Source organism: Theobroma cacao, chromosome 1, assembly GCF_000208745.1.
Source record: "Theobroma cacao cultivar B97-61/B2 chromosome 1, Criollo_cocoa_genome_V2, whole genome shotgun sequence".
In the NCBI taxonomy this organism is placed as follows: domain Eukaryota; kingdom Viridiplantae; phylum Streptophyta; class Magnoliopsida; order Malvales; family Malvaceae; genus Theobroma; species Theobroma cacao.
Window position 1 is genome coordinate 7,028,640 of NC_030850.1, and position 15,133 is coordinate 7,043,772.

Sequence of the window (15,133 nt, forward strand, 5' to 3'; positions counted from 1 at the left end):
TGAAATTCCATACTATTACCGACCAAAAATAAAAATTATTTTATTTATACTTATTTTGTGCTATAAGAAAGAATCACAAATCAATTTTGAAATCTTATTTGATAAAAATATTTAAAATTAATAAATTCAATCAAGTGACATAGATAAATATATCATATTTTATTTCACTATATTATAAATTTTGGGTTACTTACTTACATCGTGCATGGTACGAAAATTTGGCTCTGGCACAGAAAAGGAAAGAAATTAAGGAAAAAGATTAAAAAAAACAGACAAGACACGTACATGCACTCTTCATTCTCAGGTGGATGCGCACATTGAATTCCGTGCGCTCACGCGCGCACAATAGCACTCAAAAAACCAAAAAAAAAAAAAGAAAAGAAAAGCTTCCCTTTGTCTTCTCTTTTCTGATTTCCCCCGTAAGACCAGAAACGCACAATTTTCATCTCCATTTCTCCAAATTCCAGTTCTGCCCCCAATCATTCCCCATAATTCCGCGTCAACATCCAGAAAATGGCTCCAGCCACCACCGTGGCGGCTGCTCGGCGTCTCGTAGGCTCGCGGCGCCGAACCGAGGCACCGCCACGACGTCCGTCCCCGTCGCCGCCACAGAGGAAGCTAAGGCCGGTGGCAGAGATAATGGCTCGTGCCAGATATGCGGTGGTGGAGCGAGCTGACTACAGTGACGTCGGCTGCGAACAATGCGGCTCCGGTGAACGTCCCGACGAGCTTCTCCTATGTGATAAATGCGATAAAGGCTTCCACATGAAATGCCTTAGACCGATCATGGCTCGTGTTCCTATTGGATCCTGGCTTTGCCCCAAATGCTCTGGTCATAGGCGAGTAAGAAGTAGGGATTTTCATTTTATTTATGTATTTATTTCTTTGTTTTGTGACATTTTTTTATTTTTCTGATAAATGTGGTTTTTTTTTTTCCGTTTTAGGTTTTTCGCAGAAAAAGATAATTGATTTCTTTAGGATTCAGAAGAGTTGTGATGGAAAAAAGAAATTCACGTCGAATCAAGGTAATTTTTGGTTGAATGCAATATTTTATTGTGATCATTTGCTAATTAAATGGCCTTAAATTTTCGTGTTTCATGTTCAATTCCTGTTGGTTGAGAATGGCTATTAAATTTGATTTGTAGTAATAATATTTTTACCTTGTTTCAGGCTCCATGCAAAATTACAATCAAAATTAGTGTAATGCAATTTAAGGGAAACGAGCAGGGGAAAAAAGTATGCATAAGATTTAAATAGATGAAATGCGAATATTGGATCACTTGAGGGTGGTGAATATTTTGAGAAAATAATGATATTGCAGATATGATCATGGGCGATTTAATCAAGCACATTCAGTAGTAATGTGAGTATTGATGGAAAACGCTTAAAATTTAGGAGCTATCCAGAACCTTGCTTTAATGGCAAAGTGCTGGTATGCTATTTGTGAACAGTACATAAAATTATGGTGAAATCAAATGTTTAAGCTGGCTCCCTACCATATATGAAACTTGGTTAAATACTTTGAAATATTGTAGTATAATTATTGATTATTGACATTTGACTCATAGAAATTTTATCTAATTCTATAATGTAACCAAAGCCTAATTATTAGACATGAAAAATAATTTGTAATAGTGGACTATAAGTCATAAGAGGTGGACTATTGCACATGACTTATAGTACCCAGCCTAAAAAACTGCATAAGTATGATAACTTTTTTCCACAATTTGATTCATGACTTTGCATGCCTTTTTTTTTTTTTTGGCAATGTACATGTATTTTTATTGAATTATAGATTTATAGAATTGAGTCATATATGCATGTAGTGCTCGATTTTCTTGGTTAAGTTATAATTTGACCTAGCTAATACTATTGTGTGAGAAGAACTCATAAGTACTTTTGTGCCTACATGTCTGAGTTAAAATTCATTATAGACATCTCATGTCTATATAGCTTACATTTTAATTGACAATTGAGAAGAAAATCATCACCTGGTTCTAACATATGACTTCACTATTAAATGCAAGACATATATCTAATGCTTGCAGGCATTTTTCTTATGGCATCAACTGCTATTCTTAAATGCTATTTACCTTGTTGACTTATTTCATTGATTTTACATGTAGAGTGCAAATTTATAAAGCATAAATCATGGATTAAGAAAAGAATTCTGGCAGGGTATCACCTCCCCATTGTTTTCTTGTAGAAATTTTCCTTGTCTCATGGGACCATGAACTCCCTTTACTTTTTGTTCCAAGCTAAATTGTCTAATGGTTCATTGACTTGATGTCACTCAATTTTCATTTCAATTTCATGTAATTTCTGGTCTCTATTCACTTCTCTCTCAAAGATGATTTTTAGAAGGTCAATTGCCGGAAATTCTGTTTCTTTCCCACTCTTATTTAATTGGGATTGCTCTTGCAACTACCACTATCCTTCCTAGCTTCTTCACCTTTTGACAATCAAAGTGCTATGCAAATGTGTTTAGCAGTGAATTTTATGACTTATAAAGCAAGATCAAAAGTGAGAACAAAATTCATACATTAGGTACATTTTGAAAGGAATAAATATTTATCAAGTGTACAGGATTTTTATCTTTGTAGCTTCTGCAATCATTTTTTCCCCTATAGGGTTTTAGATTTTTCCCCATAAAAATTATTACTTTTTAGCAGGGTATATTTAGGAAAATTGTTTGCTCCATTATGTTGAAATAGATTTAATAGATTCCAGATTGGAGCATCCTGTACCTTCTATTAGTGCAGCACATAAGAGAAGCTTGCGGCTATTAAATATGACCTATCTGTTTCCACAGTGATTTCCTTATTAACATATAAATTCACATAAATGAGTTTTTTGCAATGAAATGTTATCTAGAGGGAATATCCTTAAATTTCTAAAACTCAAATGTTCATGATCATTTTCTGGTGAATAATACTTAAAATGTTCATCATCAATAGCACTGGGTATATAGTATATAGTGGTTTGAAAGTATGGAATATATCAATAGAAATACAATAAAAGAATTTGAAGGATTTTGACTTACATTTATGCTTCTATTAGCATCAATTAGCATATTATAAGTAATAAACTCAAAATGATTTTTTTTGTGCAAAACTTGTTAATATTCTGGAATACATAGGAGAGTTGGTGGTACAAGCCAGTAAATACAAAAGTAAAACAATATAATTGAAAATGTAATTACCAACATTTTTTGTCAGGGTTCTCTTGGAGATATCTTGGAGATATGATAGGAAGGAATTAGTAAGAAGTAATACAAATTAATTGTTCTAACTTTTTAAACCAGTGGTACTTCACACACAAGGCTGGAGTTTGTCAACTGGAACAAATGTCAGAATCTGATAATATAGCTATGTATGACAATATTAATTTTCCAAGGTGATTAGTTAAGTTTTTAAATGTATACATTGGTTCATTGCTTAAAGGCTAAAACTTCTGCAATAGTAAAACTAGAGAGTTTGTTAAGTGGATTTCCCTCTCATGCATGGGATACCAATGAATGCAGAAATAATTGGAAGCATTGTCTTTCAAGTTGATGACGTTAGATGTACAAAGGAAGATTAAAGGATAAGTTACAGAACAGGGTACTGTGTATTTTAATCACACTACATCCATCCTTTATGGGCTTTTATACACAAACAAACTTGCATTTGGTGCTGAGAGCGTGAGATATGTTGCACATATTGGAACTTGCCAAGCTTTCTTGATGACCATCATCTTGCCTTTAGTTGACCAACATAAAGTGATTTTTTTTTTTGTGGCCATTATCTTGCTTTTAGTTGACAAACATAAACTGATTTGCTTAGTTCTTCTGGCTGGACTACTAGATACCAGAAAGCGTCGCAGACGTTCTAGATCATTGGTGTTGCTAAAGAAAAGAAGGAGACTCTTGCCATTTATACCATCTGAAGATCCTAACCAACGTTTGAATCAGATGGGTACCCTTGCTTCAGCACTAACAGCTTTGCAGATGGAATTCAGTGATGATCTCACCTACTCTCCTGGCATGGCCCCTAGATCTGCCAATCAGGCCAAGTTTGAAAATGGTGGCATGCAGGTGTGAATTTCAACGATTTTTTTTGTTTTAGAAGTTTTGGTTCTCTTATGTTCCTTATTAGCTTTGGTATGTTGTTCTTCTTCCAGGTTCTTTCGAAGGAAGATATGGAGACCTTGGAACTCTGCAGAGCAATGAATAGGCGAGGCGAATGCCCTCCTCTTATAGTAGTTTTTGATTCATGTGAAGGGTACCTCCATTTTGAAATAATTTGTACTGTTGCAGTTATATTATGTAGCTGTATATTTAGTGTATTCATTTTAATTATGTCGTGCAGTTATACGGTAGAAGCAGATGGACAGATAAAGGATATGACATTCATTGCAGAATACACAGGGGATGTGGATTACATTAAAAACCGGGAAAATGACGATTGTGATAGCTTGATGACCCTTCTTTTAGCAACAGACTCATCTAAAAGTCTTGTAATCTGCCCTGATAAACGTGGAAACATTGCTCGCTTTATCAATGGCATTAACAATCATACTCTGTAAGCCTGTATAACCTATCTCTTGGTGTCAATGCTGTGTCATATGGCATTGACAGTCTATTTTCTGTTTTCTTAACTTCTGATAAGGCATTGGCAGCCTATTTTCTCTACTCCTCTGCATGAGTTATAGAATAGCATAGTCTCTAATTAACTATGTGTCCCATGTGTTTTCTGTCTTGTAAGGTTGCTTCGAGTTTAGAATAGTTAGTGCATGTGCTTAAAACAAATGTCCAATTTTGTGCAGGGAAGGCAAGAAGAAGCAGAATTGTAAATGTGTGAGGTACAGTGTAAATGGTGAATGCCGGGTCCTTTTGGTTGCCACTCGTGATATTGCTAAGGGAGAGAGGCTTTATTATGATTATAATGGATATGAGCATGAATACCCTACTCATCATTTTGTCTGAATAATGGAACCGACGTTACTAACAATCCTACAGAGCTGGGATGCAATTTTGGATCCTCATAGATCATCTTCTTTCAGTCATTTTTATTTTTTATTTCACAGCTTACTCATTGCTGGTGCAGAGTCAAAGAAATTTCTTCAAATTTGCACATGCCATTTTATTATAATTTATGATGCAACGCTGGTCCCTTTTGCAGCCATTAGCGAAAGACAGCAGGGAAGAAAAATTTTTCCTTGGAATTTAGATGTTGTAGAAATTTATTTAAGAAACAATATCTTCTTGTAATACAGGTCTCAATTAAGGTCTATTTAATTTTATCCAATTACTGTCATTCTACAGCTTTAAAACAGAATTACTCGGTGGACTGCTAGAGAGCATTTTTCTCTAGTAATTCATCTTTCTCTATAGCTTTAAATGTCTTTGCAATTAACAAAGTTGACATTTACGTTGGTCTTTGCGATGTATTCCCACCTTAAAAGATGAGAGTGAAAACACTAGAGTAGTAGCTTAGCAGCAGCCAGCAGCATTTGCAATGATAACAGGTGTGTGGCATTAGGATATTCTTCTTCCTTAACGATTCGTAGCTCTCTTTCAGATCAATGCTAAGAACGAAGGTGAAACAGAAAGCATTTGCTTTTCTCCTGCAGCTCTTGTGAGTCCGTCAGTTGAACGAACGACCTAGTTCAGACAACATCTATACATCCGGATGAAGCAGTGGCCTTTTCCTTCAATTCTTTCATTCCCTGAACCTTCCAGTCTTTGGAAGGAGAGTTTGATTTCTGCGACTCAATCCGCATTCGGCATTCCTTGTGAGATTTCCAAACCATTTACACTTGAGTTGGTAAAAAATTTGTAGTTTATTCTTAAAATTCTGTTAGGTGTCAGAAAAGAAGCACGGCTTTCCTCCATGATCATGTCTCTGAATTGGGATGAATACATGCCAAATCCTAACAACAGGCTAGAAAGCGCGCTGGTGAAGCCAATAGTAAGCCGGTCGTCGATCCTCTGCTCTTCGACTCTGCTGAACCATTAACGGAACCTGTTGATTAGATAAATAGCTAATTTCAAGGAACATTTATAACTGCTGGTTCAGGTATGATGTCGGATTATATTTAACTTCAATTTCATAAATTCTCACTCTGTATATCTCAAGATTTAATCCAAAACTTTTAAAAAATAGAGTCTCAAATTATAAACTTCAAGCTGAGCCTGTTCTATTGGAGGCGAGATTGTTATGTAGTAATTGGTAAATATGAGGGGAGTTTTTGTCCGTATGATTTGTAGTATTTTAAAGGAGGACGAGTGTTGAGCCTTTGTTCCTTTTGACCGAATGATGGGACCTCCCATTTGGCCGCCGCTATCATTCTGTAGCAATTAAATCCTAAATCTCACAAAGATATTAGTACATCAATTCATGCATCAATCTCATCTGATTTAACTTGCAGTCCGCCGCGGTTATGTTTCAGTAGCTATTAGGATTTGCCTTTCCCACCAAACTTCTACTTTTTCTTTTCTCTCTTTATACTTGGATGATCGTCCTTCTAATTGAAACCCATATATCTTTGGGAGGAAAACTTTCCCTAAGATTTTTTTTTTTTTTACTTTTCTTTTATACTTTAAAGTAAATATGAATTCCCTTTTCCCAAGCTATCTCCAAAATAAATTAAAAAACCCAAAGGAAGTCTCATTTACAAAAATCAAAAAGATTAATGTAATAACCATTGCAAGATATTTTCAAAATTAACAAAATTCTTAGACGAGAAGGTATTTGTCACATTTAAAATGAGTTTCAACCCTTTGTTTGACCTTTTCCTTTTGTTTTTTCTTATAAACAAATGAGTTAGAAAGCCTGATTGTTTTGATGCCCCTTAGCCTCTCTAACAAAGTTAAGTAGTCACCAACAAAATCTAAGAGAACGAATGCCGTACACACCTTTCAAAGTCTTGAAAAAGCTATAGCTTAGGTCCCTATAATAAGGATGTCTAAGGATCTTTGGTCCAACTAGGATTTTCCAAGTGTTTTCAAAACCTCTAACTTTAAATTAGCTTCCGGAAGCAAATAGACAGCATTTTTAAGTGTCATTTTCAACTTCGCTTTCTTTCTGGGCAAGCAAAAGATAAGGATATTCTCCTATTGTATTCCCATTTCCCAATCCTCCTTTGAATTTTAAACCCCCATTATTTTTTACCACATTCGTATTAACACTTTGTGCCACCGCTAGGCTGCTAAGCTCTTGTATAAGTTATGATGACTTCATATATCATCATAAAGTTGTAATCTCCACCGCCATGACAGAGTCCGAAACTGAAAATATAAGCCATATTCCCCTTCAAAGGCATCAACACAGAGAAATAGACAGGCAGCAGATGGGTAGCTTGAAAGAGGAAGAGCTGGTACAAATGGTTCAAGACTACATAGAATCAGAATCACCTTCACCCATCTTTCCTGATTTCTCAAACCGCCACCTTCCTTCTTTTAACCATCTATCTGAACATTCTGCTTTACAGGTAAATAATATGTACCTTGTTTCACATATAATATGCATAATTCTGGAATGTTTTGGTGAACTTGGTTCTGGTTTCTGTGTCCAAGTGTGTTCCTGATGTGATTATTTGGATTATTATTGTATCTTTGCAGGAGATTCTTAGGACTAGGACAGAAACTGAGAGGGAGGTTCTTGAGCATGCATTGAAGCATATTAAAGGCAAAAGGGATGTCCACAAAACGAGTGGTTTGAAGAAGTGGCTTGCCATGAGGCTTAAAATGAATGGCTTTAATGCTTCTTTCTGTCAAACTTCTTGGGCTACTTCCTTAGGATTGTCCTGGTGGTGAGTTTCTCTCTCTCTCTCTCTCTCTCTCTCTTACCACTTATCTTGACAGTAAAAATTTCCCCCGTTTCTTGCTAGGAATAGGAATAAAATTCTTTACTTCCCAATACAGAATTGATTTATGCTTCCTCAGTTCTTTGTATCTCTTCTAAATTAGCTCTTTCATATTCATTGATTAAATAGGTGATTATGAATACATTGCCATTGTAGTGGAGAATGAGAATGGTACTGACACTGTAAGGCTCATAGTAGACATAGATTTCAAGTCCCAATTTGAACTTGCAAGGCCCACACCAACCTACAAAGAGTTGACAGATGCTCTCCCGTCCATCTTCGTTGGAAGTGAAGAGAAGCTCAACAAGATTATCTCAGTGCTTTGCTCAGCTGCCAAACAATCCTTTAGGGAGGCAGGACTCCATGTACCACCGTGGAGGACCAGCACCTACATGAAGTCTAAGTGGCTCTCTGGCGGTCATAAAGTTGCAGCAAATAATGCTGGTTTGGGCAGAGAAAATAGGGAAGAAGAAACAAAAGGTGGAGCACATAGTTTTAGCAAATGGGCACCTCCAATGGTAAAGGCTAAAAGAAGGGATTTGGGTGGGGGTGGGTCTGCCTTGTCTAGTCAGTTTTCTAGCATGGGCATAAACTGTTGCTAATAATCACAGATTGCTTTAGCTTCTAACTTTTGGCAGAGAGATTCTCCAATTTTGGTCATCTTCCTAAGTGTCCTCTTATGTTATCTAAGAATTGGATCTTTTGTTTGTACTAGGAGATCGGCAATGAGATTGACATCACCAACGTTGTCCATTGTCTTTTAGTGCTTTTCTTTTCTCATTTTTGTATTGGGCAACGCTGAAAAACTGTAATCAATATCCGACTAACCTACCACACTCGAATCTATATATCCCTTGGCTATATATATATAGTTTTCTTAATTCGTTGAATAGAAAAAATGTTAAAATTTTCAGGAAAAAAATTGATAATTAATAAAGTCAGGGTTGTACAATATATTTTTACGTGGAAAATAAATAAATCCTCCAGAAATTAAGTCTTGGAAAAAGGAGAAACCTTGTGTCCCTTGGATTAAAAAGAAAATGAAAGAAGAAACAATTATGACAGAATTGTCATTGTTCAATTTATAAATAGTAATTTTTTAACTAATGTTTTACACATTATTGGTCTTTTCACTAAATTCATAATTGGTGAATAAAGCTCATTTATAATCTATTTATATATATATATATATATATATTATTTTTTTTCGTAACAATACATTATTCATTCAAATGGAATGGAAGAGATGTAATTTATGTGATGGTAATTTCTTTCGTTGTATAGCTCAAAGTCTAAGGAACTTTTATGTTAAAAAAAAAACATTTCAAAGAGGTATTTTACTGTTAATTAATTTGTAAAATGAAAAAAAAATAAATCTCAATTAAATGTTTAGGTTAAAAAACAAGAGCCCAAGTGTATATTATGTGTTTAGTCCACAAGTTAATAATTAAGTGAGTGACATCTGTTTGCATGCACTACGATAATGGCTTGGAGACTGAAGACATAATGATGAATGGTGCTTAATTAGCTGCTTGCCTGCATATTTGCCAGCCAACCTTAACCAAGAAACGTTCCATTTTTGTCACCCTATGTAGCAACCTACATACAAATGCATGTTTACAAAATAGGAGCGAATAGAAGAATTTTTTTAAAAATAATTTCATAATTAAAATAAAAATAATTACAAAAAATAAGTAAATTCATTAATATTATTAACTACATAAAACTCTAATATAAGTAATATAATTAATAGAGATTTTTAATACTTAAGTGGTGTCAATTGACATCACTTGTATCAACCTGAATCCGTTCTTCATTACAAATACAATTCTTACGGTCCATGAAGAAGTAGAAAGAAAAATAAAAACATGTACTCATCTTTCAACTTCGTACACAAATTTTATATTATTCTCTAATAATATAATATGTAACGAGAAAAACTCACTATATTTTTTTTCAAAAAATACATATACTCATCATTGAAATAAATATTTTAAGTGTAAGACACGTATGTATAATTAATTTATACAAATTAATTAAAAGAAAAATAAAAAGCAGAAGTAGTAAAAATTTTGGATTATCTTTTTATTTTCACATGCTTGTTTATCTGTAAAACAGGCATCCACATCTTCGAGAGTGAAGACTCGTGAGCCTTTCAAGGTAGATATATTGAGTCTGATCCAAGACAATGTCATGAACATGGGATTAAAATTCCAATCGTATTTATCCAAAAGTGACGTGTTGGGACATAATAGCAAGGCAACAAATTGAGTAAAGCAAGACACGAAAGCGAAATATTGATGTTCTGGAGAAACCAGCTGCTGTCTTTAATTTTGTTAAAAAACAAGTGGCATGAAACCTGGGGAGGAGAGTCTTTTTCTTCTCTTACCCAGTTTTGCTATACAAATTTAATAAAAACGAATTTGATGATGTATCTCTCCTACCTCATTTTTTTGTTTTTGTCTACACATGTTAAAATGTCTTCAAATTTTGTACAATTCTACTCCTTGGCCCCATTGCTGATGATTAATTGTATAGGAATACTGACAAATATGACGATGAATACGTCAGTAATTCATGGTTTTCAAATTGACATTATACTTTCAAATTAATTCTTTGCAGCAATTATGTTAAATTAACTTGTTCGAAACCTGAATAAAAATTGAAAATTACAAACACAGCCTAACATTTGACTCACTGTAAGTGTATTTGTCCTCTTGTTTAAAGAGTTAAATCCGAATTATTTTTTCTTCAAATAAAATATAAAATAAGTTGACAACGAAAATATTGATATATGAACCAGAGGTGGAGGGGAGGGGGGCTGGTAGGGGCCGCCCCTCCTAAAAATTTTAAAATAATTGTTATTTTTTTAATTTTTTAATTTTACTCTTATAATAATTTTATAACATATTTTTATTTTTTTAGAATTTTAGAATTTTGTTTTTATAATAATTTTATAATTTTATCTTTTATTTTATAATTTTTATAACATATCAATGTCATTTGAATTTATATTTATCTTGCATCTTATAAGCCAGTCGATGGAGATAACAAACGACCTCTCAAAAGTTTCACAATTTAAGTCTCAAGACATACTAAATACAATTCGTTTAGTATCACTCACTAAAAAGTGTCTCTAACAATTGAGAGAAGATAGATGGGAAGTTTTGTTTGTATTAGTGATGAAGTTTTGTGAAAAATATGAAATTGAGATTTCTAACATGAGGTTAGATATAAATTAAGTAATGTCGTCTTTAAAAAGATCATATCATAATTGAGCACCATTATCGAGTTGAGTTGTTTTTTACTATTATTGGCTCACTCTCGTAAGAATTGGATTCCTAATTTAATGAGAATGTGGAGGAGTTGCTCACTCTTGACACATCTTTGAACTTTCAAAATGATTTTAAATCGATTGATGTTGAAAGTATTTGTAATCTTGCAAATAAATATTACCTTAATGACTTTACTAGGTATGAAAAAATGCATCTAAGTTACCAATTGGATTTACTCAAGTTTAACACCTTCTATAATCAGGTTTTCAAAAATATATCGACATTTTCTGAACTATGTCAAATGTTAAAGAAGACGAAAATATCAAAAGTTTACTTTATTATTCACAGATTGATCAACTTGTCTTGACTCTTTTAATTTCCACTACAACATCAAAGCATGCATTTTTTACTATGAAACTCGTTAAGAACAAGACTCGTAATAGAATGTCAGATGATTTTTTTTAAAATTCATTGATCTTTCTCATTATAAAGGAAATCATTTGAGGCTTTGATATCGATTTAATGATAGATGCCTTCAATGCAATGAAAAACCATTGAGTTCAATTAAAGATATCCAATCTTAGCATGCAATAGTTGTTAAAAAATGTTTTAATTTTGTACTTAACATAAAATTACAGTTATTTGTGTAATTTTTATGTGAATTTTTTTCATCTAAGTTATTTTATTTTTTTGTCAAATATTGAACTTTTAATATGACTATTTTCTAGACATCATCTTTGCCTCCTCAAACGGGGAAATTATGACTCTGCCATTGATATGAACTATATATTTTTAATGTCATGGAGTTATTCGTTGAATACTTATATATAACTTTTTGAATTATAATTGACACACAAAATCTTGTAATTAGGGATGTGATAGAATTAAATTGTCATTTTTTAGAAATTTAATTACCTCTTAGCAAAACAATTTACAACTATATATATTAATCCATTAAGTCTTGATCGATTTTGATTAACATTAAGTGGTTCAACAGAGAATCCATAATTGAGTTCTTGACTCAGCATAGACTCGCCCGTCTCCATTACTTTTGAACGCATCATTAAATATCATCACCTTTCATATGTGATAACAATAATCTTATATATACAAATTAAATGAATAAATTTATGAGGAGTCACACCCTACCTCAAAACTTTTAATTAATCATAAGATATACCATTTTAATTAATTATTCATTAGTACACATAATTGATGCATAAATGTTGCACGCTTGTCTTAATTTCATTGATCTGTGAGAGATTAAATACCAAAGTCAACTCCAATATACACGTAGTTTGAAGAGAAATCATTCTTCTTGACTTCTAAAACTCATTATTAATTTGTTTGGAGGAAATTGCTTCCAAATTTAATAAATAAAAAAGCAGCGTAGTAATTCAATTACTCCAATGGAGTCGTTTACCAGCACCACTAGCCACAATAAAGTTTTACAACAATTAATGAGTGCTAATGCTATTCTAATTATAACATTATTATGTTTCTCTTTGCTGCAAAATTTTCTGGCAATTAGCAGTTGATGCAGGCTGACTACTCTATACCCAAATTGTCATGAAAAGATATCATTAGAATAAGTTGACTTATTCTTCAACCATCACCAAAACTTCTTTTTGATATGGACGATTAAATTCACATATTGTAAGATTTGAATTTGAGATTTAAAGATATTCAGTAAGATAGGATTATGGTGGTATTTTATGTTAGTATTTTAACTTTCAAGCGTGATATGTTTAGGTAGAGATGGTGTTAAGAGTTTATTAATTCTGCAGATCAAAGTATATAAGAATGTAAATCAGACCTAGAAACCAGTAAAAGAGATGTGAAGCTCAAAACCACCTACTCGAAGAAAAGCAAAAGCTAAAGCATATGTGACAAGGAATTCTAATGACCAAACTTGAAGAAAATTAATTTACTAGAGAAAAAAGGGCTGATGGCTTATTGCAAATATAGCCCGCAACGTGGACATCAGTGCAGACTTTTGAGTCCTTGGGCACAAATTAAAGTTTTTCAGAACCAATGATGTAAAAACATTGTCAAATGCATGGAACTTTCCTGCTCATTATCAGCAGTTCCTAGTATCCATGTTGAATCCGGAGACAGCACTATCAGCAGTTCCTAGTATCCATGTTGAATCCACTGGGTAAATAATTCTGTACTTGTGACGACCTAGATCATTGACTCAACAAATTTTTAAGTCTACGTCACGTAACTTTTTAAAAAATTATACAAGTTTAAAGATCGATAATTAGCACAATTTCACTTATTTAAATCTTTGATGTTCTCATCAAGTCATTAAAATTACACATCAAATTACAATCAAAGTTCACTTCATAAACCAAGATTTCATTAGCGTAATGTGAAAGTTCACACCAGGTTGACACATGTTTTAATACTAATTGAAATGATTCAAGTCCAAAGACCCTTAACCCAATAATTTTTTAAATATAAACCATGTAATCCTTAAAAACTTAAACTCCAATTGTTAATAATGATTAATTTAGACCCTTGTATAGGTCTTAAAAATCATTTCACATTTAATGTAAGTGTAAGATGGTGCATCACAGTATTTCTTTTCATTGGCATAATAACTATTAGACCAACCAAAGGAACATTCCAATTTTCTTAAAATATAATCCTTTCTTGGGCAGGAGCTGCATTTTGTGTTGAGATTTTGTCTTTTAGAAGATAAAGCTTATAATTATGGCGGTAACAACAAAGGATTAAGCTCCAATGGGAGATTGCTAGTAACATTGGTGCCATATGCATACTGTTAGAGTTCAACAAAGGAACCCCAATGTCCAATTGGGTTTGATTGAAGTTCTACAAGGATTACAGGTTTCAGTAGGAATTTTTTTAAAGAGGTTTTAGGGATCTAAATAAATCAATTGAGAAATCAAAGATCAAAATGAAAATTTGTTCAAAGATTAAGGACTAACTACTAACTACCGGTTCGTTTTAATTTTATATTAATTTTGGTATGTAATTATATTCTTTGAATATATGTAAATCAAATGAAATACTAGTTTGCTTAAATAAATAAAAAGTGCAAACATTTTGTGCTAAACTTCATTATACTTAATATTGAACCTGATAATTAAATATATTTAATTCAAAATTAAGATTGATCGATTGAGTAAACAAAGTAGAGTAAATTTAAGGTCTATGTTCGTGAACTACTTTAATTTATTTGTACTCCTAAATATATCATTTAAGTAAAGACACTTGAACACTTGATTTCATATATATTTTTTGTTTAAATAATTAAATTTGAATTGTCTGTTTTTTTTAAAAATAATTTAAAATAAAAGATTTCTAATTCAAGCAAATTTATACTGAAAAGCGAAACCCAAAACCGATAACTGATTTTGGGCTGGATTAGGTTGGGCTTGTGAGCCCAGCTAAGCCCATCAAATCTCAAAGTTAGTGCTTTCACTCCAACAATTCCGCCATTTCTGAGGTTTCTGATTACATATCTAGGGTTTTTGATTTCCCCACATTCTTCTTCATTCTTCTTTCTGTTCACATTAAAAAATAAAATTAAAATGACAAAATTCAGGAAACTTAACCGACCCACGGGTCATCGTATGTCGATGCTTAGGTTCTTCTTTCTCTTCATTAACCCTATTTTTTATTTATAAATTTGATACTTTGATATCTTTTCTCTTAAGTTTTTTTTTTTTTTTTGTTGAGTTTTTTTATATTTCTTTTTTAATTGCAGAACAATGGTTTCGCAGTTGGTAAAGCACGAGCGCATTGAAACTACTGTTGCCAAGGTTGTCTCTTTTTAAGAGATTTCTGGCGTTTTACTCTCTTTTTTGTATTATTTTTGTTAATCTTTCTAATTATTCATCGTAAGGGGTTTTTCCTGTTATTGAGTTTCTCCCAATTGAGTTTTTGAATCTGGGTATTATTTATTTTACCTGAATTTATCTAAGTTTAAATATTTTATAAGATATAGATATAAAATTTAAGTGGGTATTACTAATGATTCC

General features: G+C 32.7%; 3 protein-coding genes across 5 annotated transcripts in view; all 3 read left to right on the forward strand.

Annotated features, from left to right (window-relative positions):
• Nucleotides 299-6,168, forward strand: LOC18611813 (probable Histone-lysine N-methyltransferase ATXR5). Of its 3 annotated transcripts, none has more exons than XR_001929565.1 (6): nt 299-850; nt 945-1,025; nt 3,846-4,075; nt 4,162-4,562; nt 4,807-5,775; nt 5,845-6,168. XR_001929565.1 is itself a non-coding variant. In XM_007048256.2 (6 exons), exons 1-6 carry the CDS (start codon nt 514-516, stop codon nt 4,964-4,966), a joined length of 1,122 nt encoding a protein of 373 aa, XP_007048318.2. In that variant the 5' UTR covers nt 302-513; the 3' UTR covers nt 4,967-5,023. The 3 variants fall into 3 exon arrangements, 1 of the variants encoding a protein (XP_007048318.2); XR_001929566.1 differs by having other exon boundaries at nt 5,852-6,168; XM_007048256.2 differs by lacking the exon at nt 5,845-6,168 and having other exon boundaries at nt 302-850; nt 4,162-4,262; nt 4,350-4,562; nt 4,807-5,023.
• On the forward strand, nt 5,973-8,601 carry LOC18611815. Its single transcript, XM_018117036.1, has 5 exons — nt 5,973-6,059; nt 7,188-7,473; nt 7,604-7,794; nt 7,847-7,860; nt 7,978-8,601. The coding sequence occupies exons 2-5, from the start codon at nt 7,255-7,257 to the stop codon at nt 8,448-8,450; spliced, it is 897 nt and encodes a 298-aa protein (XP_017972525.1). The 5' UTR covers nt 5,973-6,059; nt 7,188-7,254; the 3' UTR covers nt 8,451-8,601.
• The window catches only part of LOC18611816 (50S ribosomal protein L17), a 2,911-nt gene continuing 2,368 nt past the window's right edge, over nt 14,591-15,133 (forward strand). The window contains exons 1-2 of the mRNA XM_007048262.2: nt 14,591-14,739; nt 14,860-14,914. Of these exons, the coding sequence (XP_007048324.1) occupies nt 14,684-14,739; nt 14,860-14,914 (111 nt within the window). The 5' untranslated portion in view covers nt 14,591-14,683. The remainder of the gene's footprint in view (nt 14,740-14,859; nt 14,915-15,133) is intronic.